Raw genomic sequence first — 15,216 nt, 5'->3', positions numbered from 1 at the left:
TAGCACAATCGCTTCACAGCTCCAGGGTCCCAGGTTCGATTCCGGCTTGGGTCACTGTCTGTGCGGAGTCTGCACATCCTCCCCGTGTGTGCGTCGGTTTCCTCCGGGTGCTTCGGTTTCCTCCCACAGTCCAAAGATGTGCTGGTTAGGTGGATTGGCCATGATAAATTGCCCTTAGTGTCCAAAATTGCCCTTCGTGTTGGGTGGGGTTACTGGGTTATGGGGATAGGGTGGAGGTGTTGACCTTGGGTAGGGGGTAGGGTGCTCTTTCCAAGAGCCGGTGCAGACTCGATGGGCCGAATGGCCTCCTTCTGCACTGTAAATTCTATATGTATCAGGCTGAGCCTGGGACATGTGGACGCGTTGACTCTACTCAAAGCGTCCACCCAGAGACCATCCTCAATCTCTCCTCCCAACTCCTCTTCCCATTTGCAATTCAACTCCTCGGTCTGCGTCTCCTCTAACCACATGAGTTCCTTGTAAATATCAGAAACCCTCCCTTCTCCCACCCACATTCTAGAAACTACCCTGTCCTGTATCCCCCTTGGCGATAGGAGCGGGAAGATTGAGACCTGCATGCGTAGGAAGTCCCGCGCCTGCAGGTACCTAAACTCATTTCCTCAGGCTAGAAAAGCTCCCCTCTGTAAACATTTCGCCCATCCTCTGAATCCCTGCTCTTTGCCATCTCCGGAAACCCCCATCCATCCTTCCCGATGCAAACCGGTGATTATTACAGATTGGAGACCAGATCGATGCTCCCTCCAATCCCACATGTCTCCTCTATTGCCCCCAGACTCTCAGGGCCGCCACCACCACAGGGCTGGTGGAGTACCATGCCGGTGGGAGCGGCAGAGGCGCAGTTACCAATGCCCCCAAACTAGTGCCCTTGCATGAAGCCACCTCCATACACTACCACACCTACCCCTCTCCCATCCCCACCACCCACTTCCTAATCATGGCTGCATTCGCCGCCCAATAATAATTACTAAAGTTCGGCAGTGCCAGCGCGTGCCGCACCCCCCTCAGGCTCTGCTACAGCATCCCCTTCTTTACTCGGGGGTCTTACCTTCCCCATACATAAGAACTCGGAGCAGGAGTAGGCGATCTGGCCCCTCGAGCCTGCTCAGCCATTCAATTAGATCATGGCTGATCTTTTGTGGACTCGGCTCCACTTTCCAGCCCGAACACCATAACCTTTAATCCCTTTATTCTTCAAAAAACTATCTATCTCTTAAAAACATTTAATGAAGGAGCCTCAACTGCTTCACTGGGCAAGGAATTCCATAGATTCACAACCTTTTGGGTGAAGAAGTTCCTCCTCAACTCAGTCCTAAATCTACTTCCACTTATTTTGAGGCTATGTCCCCTAGTTCTGCTTTCACTCACCAGTGGAATCAACCTGCCCGCATCTATCCTATCTATTTCCTTCATAATTTATATGTTTCTATAAGATCCCCCCTCATCCTCCTAATTCCAACGAGTACAGTCCCAGTCTACTCAACCTCTCCTTGTAATCCAACCCCTTCAGATCTGGGATTAACCTAGTGAATCTCCTCTGCACACCCTCCAGCGCCAGTACGTCCTTTCTCGGGTAAGGAGACCAAAACTGAACACAATACTCCAGGTGTGGCCTCACTAACAACTTATACAATTGCAGCATAACCTCCCTAGTCTTAAACTCCATCCCTCTCGCAATGAAGGACAAAATTCTACTTGCCTTCTTAATCAGCTTTAGAATTTAGAACAGCACAGAACAGGCCCTTCGGCCCTCGATGTTGTGCCGAGCAATGATCACCCCACTCAAACCCACGTATCCACCCTATACCCGTAACCCAACAACTCCCCCTTAACCTTACTTTTTAGGACACTACGGGCAATTTAGCATGGCCAATCCACCTAACCCGCACATCTTTGGACTGTGGGAGGAAACCGGAGCACCCGGAGGAAACCCACGCACACACGGGGAGGACGTGCAGACTCCGCACAGACAGTGACCCAGCCAGGAACCGAACCTGGGACCCTGGAGCTGTGAAGCATTGATGCTAACCACTATGCTACCGTGCTGCCCACCTGTAAACCAACTTTTTGTGACTCATGCACTAGCACACCCAGGTCTCTCTGCACATTAGCATGTTTGAATATTTTATCATTTAAATAATAATACAAAGCCAGTGATCACCTTATTGACTGTTTAAAGAAGGACCGCGGAATAATGATGGGGAGACACTGAAACACAAACAGGAATCTCGGGGGGACCGTCATTTTCACTGTCTGCACCCTCCCAGCTAGTGACAACGGGAACGCATCCCACCTTCGGAAATCCTCCATCATTTGGTTTACTAATTGGGCCAAATTTAGCTTGTGCAGCTGTTCCCATTCCCGCGCTACCTGAATGCCTAGGTATCGAAAGCTTCCCCCACCACTCTAAACGGCAGCTCCCCCAATCGCCTCTCCTGCCCCCTTGCCTGATCGCAAACATCTCACTTTTCCCCATATTCAGTTTATAACCCGAAAACCGGCCAAATTCCCCCAGAATCCTCATGATTTCTTCCATCCCTTCTAGTGAGTCCGAAAGATATAGGAGAAGGTCGTCTGCATACAGCGAGACTGTTCCAACGCCACCCCCCCCCCCCCCCCCCCCCCCCCCCCCCAGCCCCTTGAGGCTCTTCTCGCAATTGCCAGCGGCTCTATGGCCAACGCAAACAGCAGTGGGGAGAGGGGGCATCCCTGTCTCGTCCCCCGGTGCAGCCTGAAATAGTCCAATGTTTTTTTTAAAATTTAGATTACCCAATAATTTTTTCCAATTTATGGGCAATTTAGCGTGGCCAATCCACCTACTCTGCACATTTTTGGATTGTGGGGGCGAAACCCACGCAGACACGGGGAGAATGTGCAAACTCCACACGGACAGTGACCCAGAGCCGGGATCGAACCTGGGACCTCAGCGCCATGAGGCAGCTCTGCTAACCACTAGGCCACCGTGCTGCTCGTCCAATGTTGACCTGTTTGTCCGAACGCTTGCCATGGGTGCCTGAGACAGCAGCCTAACCCAATCGATGAAGGGGGTTTAAACTAATTTGTCAGGGGGATGGGAAAACTAGCTGTAGTCCAGAAGCCAGTGTTGAGAGTAGTGAGGTACTGAGGAGGGTATCAAGGTTGCAGGAGTGTACCAGCAGACAGAAAGGTGGGTTGAAGTGTGCAAGGAGCATCGGAATAAGGTAGGTGAACTTGGAGCGTGGATTGGTATTTGGGACTACGATGTTGTGGCCATACGGAGACATGGTTAGAACAGGGACAGGAATGGTTGTTGGAAGTTCCGGGGTGCAGATGTTTCAGTAGGGAAGGTGGTAAAAGCGGTGGAGGAGTAGCATTGTTAATCAAGGATAGTTTAACGGCTGCAAAAAGGCAGTTTGCGGGGGATCTGCCTACTCGGGTAATATGGGCTGAAGTTAGAAATAGGAAAGGAGTGGTCACATTGTTAGGAGTTTTCTATAGGCCTTCAAATAGTAATAAAGATGTGGAGGAAGAAATTGCAAAACAGATTATGGATGGGTGTGGAGGTCTCAGGGTAGTTGTCATGGGTGACTTTAACTTTCCAACTATTGATTAGAAAATCTATAGGTCGAACAGTTCGGATGGGGCAGTTTTTGTACAGTGTGCAGGGTTTCCTGACACAATATGTGGATAGGCCGACAAGAGGTGGGGCCACATTGGATTTGGTACTGGGTAATGAACCAGGCCAAGTGTTAGATTTGTTTGTGGGAGAGCACTTTGGAGATAGTGACCACAATTTGGTGTCTTTCACTATTGCAATGGAGAGGGATAGGGCCATATGGCAGGGCAAGGTTTATAATTGGGGGAGGGGCAAATATGATGTGATTAGGCAAGAATTAGGAAGCATAAGATGGGAGCAGAAACTATCAGGGAAAGGCACAAATGAAAAGTGGAGCTTGTTCAAGGAACAAATACTGCGTGTCCTTGATAGGTACGTCCCTGTCAAGCAGGGAGGAAATTGCCGTGTGAGGGAACCATGGTTCACAAAAGAGGTTGAATGTCTTGCCAAGAGGAAAAAGGAAGCGTATGATGAGAAAACAAGGTTCAGTTGGGTCACTTGAGGGTTACAAGGTAGCAAGGAATGAGCTTAAAAAAGGGCTTAGGAGAGCTAGGAGGGGGCATGAGAACTCCTTGGCGGGTCGGATCAAGGAAAACCCCAAGGCTTTTTATTCTTATGTGAGAAGTAAAAGAATGACCAGGGTGAGGTTAGGGCCGGTCAAGGACAGTAGTGGGAACTTGTGCATGGAGTCAGAAGAAATAGGCGAGGTGTTGAATTAATACTTTTCTTCAGTGTTCACCAAGGAGAGGGGCCATGTTTTTGAGGATGAGTGTGAGATACAGGTGGGTAGGCTGGAGGAGGTAGATGTTCTGAGGAAGGATGTATTAGCAATTTTGAAAAACCTTAGGGTCGCCAAGTCCCCTGGGCCAGGTGGGATATATCCTCAGATTCTTTGGGAGGCGAGGGATGAGATTGCAGAGCCTTTGGCTTTGATCTTTGGGTCCTCACTGTCCACGGGGATAGTGCCAGAGGACTGGAGAGTGGCGAATGTTGTTCCTCTGTTCAGGAAAAGGAATAGGAATGACCCTGGTAATTATAGGCCGGTTAGTCTTTCTTCGGTGGTCGGTAAGTTGATGGAAAAGGTCCTGAAGGATAGGATTTATGGCCATTTGGAAAGATGCAGCTTAATCTGGGATAGTCCACACAGATTCGTGAAGGGTAAGTCTTGCCTCATAAATTTGATTGAATTCTTTGAGGAGGTAACTAAGTGTAGATGAAAGTAGAGCAGTTGATGTCGTATATGTGGATTTTAGCGTTTGATAAGGTTCCCCATGGTCGGCTCATGAAGAAAGTAAGGAGGTGTGGGACAGAGGGAAATTTGGCCAATTGGATAAGTAACTGACTATCACATCGAAGACAGAGGGTGGTGGTGGATGGAAAATTTTCAGACTGGAGACCAGTTGCCAGCGGTGTACCACAGGGATCAGTGCTGGGTCCTCTGCTATTTGTGATTTTTATCAGTGACTTGGAGGAGGGGGCTGAAGTGTGGATTAGTAAATTTGCTGATGACACCAAGATTGGTGGAGTAGTGGATGAGGTGAAGGGCTGTTGTAGGCTGCAAAGAGACATTGATAGGATGCAGAGATGGGCTGAAAAATGGCAGATGGAGTTTAACCCTGATGAGTGCGAGGTGATTCATTTTGTTAGGAAAAATTTGAATGCGGATTACAGGGTCAACAGCAGGGTTCTGAGGGATGTGGAGGAACAGAGATCTTGGGGTTCATGTCGAAAGATCTCTGAAGGTTGCCACAAGTGGATAGAGCGTGAAGAAGGCCTATAGTGTGTTAGCGTTTATTAACAGGGGGCTTGAGTTTAAGAGCCGTGGGGTTATGCTACAACTGTACATGACCTTGGTGAGACCACATTTAGAGTATTGTGTGCAGTTCTTGTCACCTTGCTATGGGAAGCATGTGGAAGCATTGGAAAGGGTGCAAAAGAGATTTACTGGGATGCTGCCTGGTTTGCAGGATAGGTCTTTTGAGGATAGGTCTTATGAGGCAAGGTTGAGGGAGCTAGGGCTTTTCTCATTGGAGCGGAGGAGGATGAGAGGCGACTTAATAGAGGTTTTTAAGATGATGAGGGGGATAGATCGTCAACGTTCAGAGACCATTTTCTCGGGTGGATGTTGATGTTACAAGGGGGCATAACTATAAGGTTCAGGGTGGAAGATATAGGAGGGATCTCCGAGGTAGGTTCTTTACTCAGAGAGTGGTTAGGGTGTGGAATGGACTGCCTGCTGCGATAGTGGAGTTGGACACTTTAGGAACTTTCAAGCGGTTATTGGGTAGGCACATGGAGCACACCAGAATGACAGGAAGTGGGGTAGCTTGAACTTGGTTTTGGACAAGGCTCGGCACAACATCGAGGGCCGAAGGGCCTGTTCTGTGCTGTACTGTTCTATGTTGTAGAAAAGCCACATCCAAACCCAAACTGCCCCAGTACCTCCCACAGATATTACCATTCCACCCAATCAAATGCCTTCTCTGCGTCCATTACGACCACTACCTCCACATACCTTCCTTCTGGGGGCGTCATGATCACATTTAGCAACCTTCTTACGTTGGCCGCCAACTACCTACCCTTAACAAATCCTGTCTGGTCCTCACCAATCACGTCAGGAACAATCTTCAATCCTCGAGGACAAGATTTTGGCCAACAGTTTGGCGTCTTCATTCAGTAGGGATATAGGCCTGTAGGACCCGCAAAGCTCCGGGTCCTTGTCCTGCTTCAGGATCAGCGAAATTGTGGCCTGTGACATCGTCGTGGGAAGCCCCCCTCTCTCCCTTGCCTCATTGAATGTCCTCATCAACAACGGCCCAATATCCTGGATAACATTTTATAAAACTCCACTGGTACCCGTCCGGCCCCAGGGCTTTACCCGACTGCATGGCCTTCAGCTCCTCTGCTATTTCCTCCAACCCAATCAGGCCCCTACCAGCTCGCCGTCCACCTTCGGGAAATTTAGCCCCCCTAGAAAGTACCTCATCCCCTCCGGTCCGGCATGGGGCTCCGACCCGTACAGCCTGCTATAAAACTCCTTGAACGTCTTATTCACCCCTGCTGAGTCTCCAACCAGCTTCCCGTCCCCATCCTTTACTTTCCCCATCACCCTGGCTGCCTCCTGCTTTCTAAGCTGCTGCGCGAGCATTCTGCTGGCCTTCTCTCCATATTCATATATCGCTCCCATCGCCTTCCTCAGCTGCTCCACCGCCTTCCCTGTAGTTAACAAGCCAAACTCCACCTGTAGCCTCTGTCGTTCCCTTAGAAGCCCTGCCTCTGGGGTCTCCGCATACCTCCTGTCGACCTGTAATATCTCCTTTATCAGTTAGTCCATCTCTGCTCTGTCTACCTTCTCCCTGTGTGTCTGTATCGAGATCAGCTCCCCTCTAACCACCACCTTCATTGCTTCCCAGACCATTGCTGCTGAAATTTCAATCGTGTCGTTAACTACCAGGTAGCTGTGAATACATTTCCTCAGCCGCCTGCATACCTCTTCGTTAGATAAAAGTCTCACGTCCAGGCTCCATTGCGGGCGCTGGCTACTTTCCTTGCTCACCTGTAGGTCTATCCAGTGCGGGGCATGATCTGAGATTGTGATCGCCGAATATCCCGTGTCCACCACCCCTGTCAGTAGAGCCCTGTTCAGAATTTAAAAAGTCAATCCGGGAGTACACTTTATGCATATGTGAGTAGAAGGAGAACTCCTTCACTCTCGGCTGCCCAAATCTCCATGGGTCCTCCACCCCCCCACCCCCCCATTTGCTCCGTAAACCCCTTTAGCTCCTTTGCCATTGCTGGCACCCTGCCTTGAGCTTGATCGGTCTAGCCCAGGGCCAATGATATGTTAAAGTCCCCCCCCCCCATGACCAACTTGTGCGAATCTAGGTCCGGGATCTTCCCCAACATCCTCTTTATAAACTTCACATCATCCAGTTTGCGCGTACACATTCACGAGGACCACCGGCAGCCCCTCCAGCTTCCCACTGACCACAATGTACCGGCTTCCCACATCCACAACTATTCTTCCCACCTCGAATGGCACGCGCTTGTTAATCAGGATCGCGACCTCTCATCTTAGAGTCCAGCCCCGAGTGGAAAAACCTGTCTGACCCATCCCTACCGTAATCTAATCTGATCAGTTACTCTAAGGTGCGTCTTCTGTAACATTACCACGTCCGCCTTCAGTCCTCTCAAATGCATGAACACGCGTGCCCTCTTAACCGGCCCACTTAGCCCTCTTGCGTTCCAGGTGCCTGGTTACGGGGTTTATCACCCCACCCCCCTTCGCCGATCAGCCATCACCTTTCTTGGGCCAGTCTCCAGCCCGTGCCCCACGCGTCCGCCGTCCCGTCCCAGACGGCCTCCGCCCCCGACCTCCTTTCCCTCCCCCGTCAACAGAACATCCCCCCCCCCCCCCGAGTAGCAGCACTATGTAAACCAACCCCTGCAACAAACATAACATCTGCTCACCCCCCACTGGGCTTCTGTAAGTTGGCCCGCCCAGCTAGCTTGGTGACCCCCCGCCCATGGTGCAAGACATTCTCCCACCTATTGTTTCCCCCCCTCGCACATGCACACATATTCAAAAGAAAAGCAATCTCAACACAATTGCCTGAAAAAAAACACTAAAAACAAAGAAAAGATCAAACGGAGATCCAACATTCACACCTCCATCCCCCATCAGTGCAAATGTAAATTTTAACTGACACAGCTCTGCAACAAGCCCCAGATCAATACCGAAGGCATTACAAATAATGTCTGAAAAACAAGAAATTTTTTTTTAATATGAGCGCTGCAGCAAAGTTCAAAGACCTCAGGGTGCCACCAGCCCTTTCCTTCTAGCGAAGTCCATCGCTTCCTCGGGCAACTCAAAATTTACCAAATCAAGTCCGACAAAAAAAAACAGGGAATATGTCCAAAGGTCCTATCCGAGCTGGAGCCACTGAATGTGCAACCTACTCCTTAATAGCTGCCACCGGATCGTCCCCATATGCTTTCTTAACCTTTCTGTCTTGCCTTCAAAGATCGATGCACATAAACCCCCAGCTCCACCAGTTCCATGTTGGCCATCTTCATGCCTCGTGCCTCCTCACACCCCCTCCCCAGCCCACTCCATTCTTTTTCAGAGCACCTCATATTGTCGCTTCTGAGAATTCCTTCTGATATTTTGTTGCCTACACCTTTGGAGGTAATAAACGGCCATTTCCAATCTGAATTGCTGTTCTATTTCAGGTATGTTCCAGAGGAGAGGTTATCCAGGTCAAAGTTCTGGGGACTCTGGCCTTGATAGACGAGGGTGAAACTGACTGGAAAATTATTGCAATAAACATCGAGGATCCTGAGGCAAATAGTTTTAAAAGTAAGTTTACACCGACTGCTATTGGATAAATTTGTAAGACGATGTTTGTTGAAATTAGGACGATCCAGTAAGTGTAGCTGTCCGGACCCATGGACAGCCCAGAGTAAAAGGGAGCGACGCAACTGCTGACTTACCTCCCCACCCTCCCCTGTCCCCAACCCAGAAAGACCGTTGCATTGTTCAGATCTTTTTGAACTCCTAATATTCTTCATCATATCTCCTGGGAGCTCTGGTGCAGAGGGAGATGAATTTCAGGCCCTGTTTTATTTCCAGTCTGTATATTTAGGCATTAGTTCTTTTAAACAAACCTTTGTGGCTAATTCCAGAACCAGTTTCTGCAAACCTTGACCTTGTTTTAGTATTGTCAGCAAATTTGAAAAGGTGGCATCTGGCTTTGATGGCCAATTTGTGTAGATCACAGTGTGATGCTGCTCACTTTCCATTTAGCATCACCTCTCACTACCTGATGTTTTTGACATTGCTCTCTCAAACACGTGGTACAGTGGTTAGCACTGCTGCCTCACAGCGCCAGGGTCCCAGGTTTCATTCCGAACTCGTCAAACTGTCTGTTTGAAGTTTGTAATTTCCCTACTGAATGTGTTGATAACTATATTGTATCTATTGTCCCCGTTTGAGATTCTCCAAAAAGCAGAAACACTCTTTCTGCATCTATCCTATCAAGCACATTTATAATTTTATGGACCTTAATTGGACCAGCTTTAATTTGATTTTTTTTTTAAATAATTTTTATTGAAAAATTTTGAATTTATACAACAATAACACACCATAGTAAAATACTAAAAATAACATAGAACATAGAACATAGAACGATACAGCGCAGTACAGGCCCTTCGGCCCTCAATGTTGCACTGACATGGAAAAAAAACGAAAGGCCATCTAACCTACACTATGCCCTTATCATCCATATGCTTATCCAATAAACTTTTAAATGCCCTCAATGTTGGCGAGTTCACTACTGTTGCAGGTAGGGCATTCCATGGCCTCACCACTCTTTGCGTAAAAAACCCACCTCTGACCTCTGTCCTATATCTATTACCCCTCAGTTTAAGGCTATGTCCCCTCGTGCTAGCCACCTCCATCCGCGGGAGAAGGCTCTCGCTGTCCACCCTATCTAACCCTCTGATCATTTTGTATGCCTCTATTAGGTCACCTCTTAACCTTCTTCTCGCTAACGAAAACAACTTCAAGTCCATCAGCCTTTCCTCATAAGATTTTCCCTCCATACCAGGCAACATCCTGGTAAATCTCCTCTGTACCCGTTCCAAAGCATCCACGTCCTTCCTATAATGAGGCGACCAGAACTGTACGCAATACTCCAAATGCGGCCGTACTAGAGTTTTGTACAACTGCAACATGACCTCATGGCTCCGGAACTCAATCCCTCTACCAATAAAGGCCATCACACCATAGGCCTTCTTCACAACCCTATCAACCTGGGTGGCAACTTTCAGGGATCTATGTACATGGACACCGAGATCCCTCTGCTCATCCACACTACCAAGAATTTTACCATTAGCCAAATATTCCGCATTCCTGTTATTCTTTCCAAAGTGAATCACCTCACACTCCTCCACATTAAACTCCATTTGCCACCTCTCAGCCCAGCTTTGCAGCTTATCTATGTCCCTCTGTAACCTGCAACATCCTTCCGCACTGTCTACAACTCCACCGACTTTAGTGTCGTCTGCAAATTTACTTACCCATCCTTCTGCGCCCTCCTCTAGGTCATTTATAAAAATGACAAACAGCAACGGCCCCAGAACAGATCCTTGTGGTACGCCACTCGTAACTGAACTCCATTCTGAACATTTCCCATCAACCACCACTCTCTGTCTTCTTTCAACTAGCCAATTTCTGATCCACATCTCTAAATCACCCTCAATCCCCAGCCTCCGTATTTTCTGCAATAGCCGACCGTGGGGAACCTTATCAAACGCTTTACTGAAATCCATATACACCACATCAACTGCTTTACCCTCGTCCACCTGTTCAGTCACCTTCTCAAAGAACTCGATAAGGTTTGTGAGGCATGACCTACCCTTCACAAAACCATGCTGACTATCCCTAATCATATTATTCCTATCTAGATGATTATAAATCGTATCTTTTATAATCCTCTCCAAGACTTTACCCACCACAGACGTTAGGCTCACCGGCCTATAGTTACCGGGGTTATCTCTACTCCCCTTCTTGAACAAAGGGACCAAATTTGCTATCCTCCAGTCCTGTGGCACTATTCCTGTAGCCAATGATGACCTAAAAATCAAAGCCAAAGGCTCAGCAATCTCTTCCCTGGCTTCCCAGAGAATCCTAGGATAAATCCCATCAGGCCCCGGGGACTTATCTATTTTCACCTTGTCCAGAATTGCCAACACTTCTTCCCTACACACCTCAATGCCATCTATTCTAATAGCCTGGGTCTCAGCATTCTCCTCCACAATATTATCTTTTTCCTGAGTGAATACTGACAAAAAGTATTCATTTAGTATCTTGCTTATCTCCTCAGCCTCCACACACAACTTCCCACCACTGTCCTTGACTGGCCCTACTCTTACCCTAGTCATTCTTTTATTCCTGACATATCTATAGAAAGCTTTTGGGTTTTCCTTGATCCTACCTGCCAAAGACTTCTCGTGTCCCCTCCTTGCTCGTCTTAGCTCTCTCTTTAGATCCTTCCTCGCTTCCCTGTAACTATTAAGCGCCCCAACTGAAACTTCACGCCTCATCTTCACATAGGCCTCCTTTTTCCTCTTAACAAGAGATTCCACTTCTTTGGTAAACCACGGTTCCCTCGCTCTACCCTTTCCTCCCTGTCTGACTGGTACGTACTGATCAAGAACACGCAATAGCTGTTCCTTGAACAAGCTCCACATATCCAGTGTGCCCAACCCTTGAAGCCTACTTCTCCAACCTACACATCCTAATTCATGTCTAATGGCATCATAATTGCCCTTCCCCCAGCTATAACTCTTGCCCTGCGGGGTATACTTATCCCTTTCCATCACTAATGTAAAGGTCACCGAATTGTGGTCACTGTCTCCAAAGTGTTCACCTACCTCCAGATCTTACACCTGGCCTGGTTCATTACCCAAAACCAAATCCAAAGTGGCCTCACCTCTTGTTGGCCTGTCAACATATTGTGTCAGAAAACCCTCCTGCACACATTGTACAAAGAACGACCCATCCAATGTACTCGAACTATATCGTTTCCAGTCAATATTAGGAAAGTTAAAGTCTCCCATAACAACTACCCTGTTACTTTCGCTCTTTTCCAGAATCATCTTCGCCATCCTTTCCTCTACATCTCTAGAACTATTAGGTGGCCTATAGAAAACTCCCAGCAGGGTGACCTCTCCTTTCCTGTTTCTAACCTCAGCCCATACTACCTCGGAAGAAGAGTCCCCATCTTGCATCCTTTCTGCCACCGTAATACTGTCCTTGACTAGCAGCGCCACACCTCCCCCTCTTTTGCCCCCTTCTCTGACTTTACTAAAACACCTAAACCCCGGAACCTGCAACAACCATTCCTGTCCCTGTTCTATCCATGTCTCTGAAATGGCCACAACATCGAAGTCCCAGGTACCAACCCATGCTGCCAATTCCCCTACCTTATTTCGTATACTCCTGGCATTGAAATAGACACACTTCAAACCACTGACCTGAACACTGGCACCCTCCTGCGAAGTCAAATCTGTGCTCCTGACCTATAGAACAGTACAGCACAGAACAGGCCCTTCGGCCCTCAATGTTGTGCCGAGCCATGATCACCCTACTCAAACACACGTATCCACCCTATACCCGTAACTCAACAACCCCCCCCCCCCCTTAACCTTCCTCTTATTAGCACACTACGGGCAATTTAGCATGGCCAATCCACCTAACCCGCACATCTTTGGACTGTGGGAGGAAACCGGAGCACCCGGAGGAAACCCACGCACACAGGGGGAGGACGTGCAGACTCCACACAGACAGTGACCCAGCCGGGAATCGAACCTGGGACCTTGGAGCTGTGAAGCATTTATGCTAACCACCATGCTACCCTGCTGCCCCCCTGGGTATCTACTCTCAATCTCTCGCACCCCAAAACTACAATCCAGGTTCCCATGCCCCTGCTGAATTAGTTTAAACCCCCCCAATATTAACAATCATAAACATTCGCCCCACCTCCATGAACAACATAGCATTTTAACAACAACACAAATTAACAAATTGGGCAGCACGATAGCACAAGTGGATAGCACTGTGGCTTCACAGCGTCAGGGTCCCAGGTTCAATTCCCCACTGGGTCACTGTCTGTGCGGAGTCTGCACATTCTCCCCGTGTCTGCGTGGGTTTCCTCCGGGTGCTCCGGTTTCCTCCCACAGTCCAAAGACATGCAGGTTAGGTGGATTGGCAATGCTAAATTGCTCTTAGTGTCCAAAAAAAAAGGTTGGGAGAGTTTATTGGGTTACAGGGATAGGGTGGAAGTGAGGGCTTAAGTGGGTCGGTGCAGACTTGATGGGCTTAATGGCCTCCTTCTGCACTGTATGTTCTATAAAACACAATATAAAGTTACAGAATAGAAACTACAATAAGGAACCCCCCCCCCCGGGTTGCTGCTGCTATTGACCAAGATACCTATCTTTGAGCCAGGAAGTCCAGAAAAGGCTACCATCGTTTATAGAACCCTTGTATTGATCCTCTCAGGGCAAATTTGATCCTTTCCAATTTTATAAATCCCGCCATGTCACTGATCCAGGTCTCCACACTTGGGGGCCTCGCATCCTTCCACTGTAGCAAGATCCTTCGTCGGGCTACTAGGGACGCAAAGGCCAGGACACCGGCCTCTTTCGCCTCCTGCACTCCCGGCTCTACCGCAACTCCAAAAATCGCGAGTCCCCATCCTGGTTTGACCCTGGATCCAACCACCCTCGACACCGTCCCCGCCACCCCCTTCCAGAACTCTTCCAGTGCTGGGCATGCCCAGAACATATGGGCGTGGTTCGCTGGACTCCCCGAACATCTGGTGCACCTGTCCTCACCCCCAAAGAACCTACTCATCCTAGTCCCGGACATGTGGGCCTGGTGCAACACCTTTAATTGGATGAGACTAAGCCTCGCACATGAGGAGGAAGAGTTGACTCTCTCCAAGGCATCCGCCCAAGTCCCGTCCTCTATCTGCTCCCCGAGTTCCTCCTCCCATTTAGCCTTCAGCTCCTCCACTAACGACTCCTCCACCTCCTGCATTACCTTATAGATGTCAGACTCCTTCCCCTCTCCGACCCACACCCCCGAAAGCACTCTGTCCATCGTCCCCCGCGAGGGCAGCAAAGGGAATCCCTCTACCTGTCGCCTAGCAAACGCCTTTACCTGCAAGTATCTGAACATGTTCCCTTGGGGAAGCCCAAATTTATCTTCCAGTTCCCCCAGGCCCGCAAACCTCCCGCCAATAAAAAGGTCCCTCAATTTACTGATGCCCGCCCTTTGCCACCCCCTAAATCCCCCATCCTTGTTCCCCGGGATGAACCGATGATTGCCACCCAGTGGAGCCTCCATCGAGCCCCCTGTTTCCCCCCGATGCCGTCTCTACTGTCCCCAGAGTTTTAGGGTCGCCGCCACTACCGGGCTCGTGGTAAACCTCTTAGGGGAGAGCGGCAACGGCGCCATTACCATGGCACCCAAGCTCGTACCTCTACATGACGCCATCTCCATTCTTTTCCATGCCACCCTCCCCCCTCCATCACCCATTTACGCACCATTGACACATTGGCCGCCCAATAGTACCCCAGAAGGTTGGGCAGCGCCAGCCCGCCTCTATCCCTCCCTCGCTCCAGGAACACCCTCTTCACTCTCTGAGTCCCATGTGCCCACACAAAGCTCAAAATACTGCTAGTCACTCTCCTAAAGAAGGCCCTGGGGATAATGATGGGCAGGCACTGAAAGAGGAACAAGAACTTCGGAAGCACCGTCATTTTGACGGACTGTACCCTTCCCGCCAACGACAATGGCAGCATGTCCCACCTCTTGAACTCCTCCTCCATCTGATCTACAAGTCTGGTGAAATTATGTTTGTGAAGAGTCCCCCAGTCCCTGGCCACCTGCACCCCCAGGTAACTAAAGCTCTCCCCTGCCCGCCTAAGTGGGAGCCTACCAATTCCTTCCTCCTGGTCTCCAGGGTGCACCACAAACACCTCACTCTTGCCTAGATTTAGTTTATAACCTGAAAAGGTCCCAAACTCAGCTA

At 49.2% G+C, this 15,216-nt stretch overlaps 1 protein-coding gene across 1 annotated transcript in view; it reads left to right on the top strand.

Annotated features, from left to right (window-relative positions):
• LOC119979767 (inorganic pyrophosphatase-like) overlaps positions 1-15,216 on the top strand; it is a 74,501-nt gene that overhangs the window by 17,629 nt on the left and 41,656 nt on the right. The window contains exon 4 of the mRNA XM_038822399.1: positions 8,846-8,972. Within this exon, the coding sequence (XP_038678327.1) occupies positions 8,846-8,972 (127 nt within the window). The remainder of the gene's footprint in view (positions 1-8,845; positions 8,973-15,216) is intronic.

This window comes from Scyliorhinus canicula, chromosome 16 (assembly GCF_902713615.1).
Source record: "Scyliorhinus canicula chromosome 16, sScyCan1.1, whole genome shotgun sequence".
Classification (NCBI taxonomy): domain Eukaryota; kingdom Metazoa; phylum Chordata; class Chondrichthyes; order Carcharhiniformes; family Scyliorhinidae; genus Scyliorhinus; species Scyliorhinus canicula.
The sequence above is the reverse complement of the archived record's forward strand: the minus strand, read 5'-3'. Positions and strand labels throughout refer to the sequence as shown.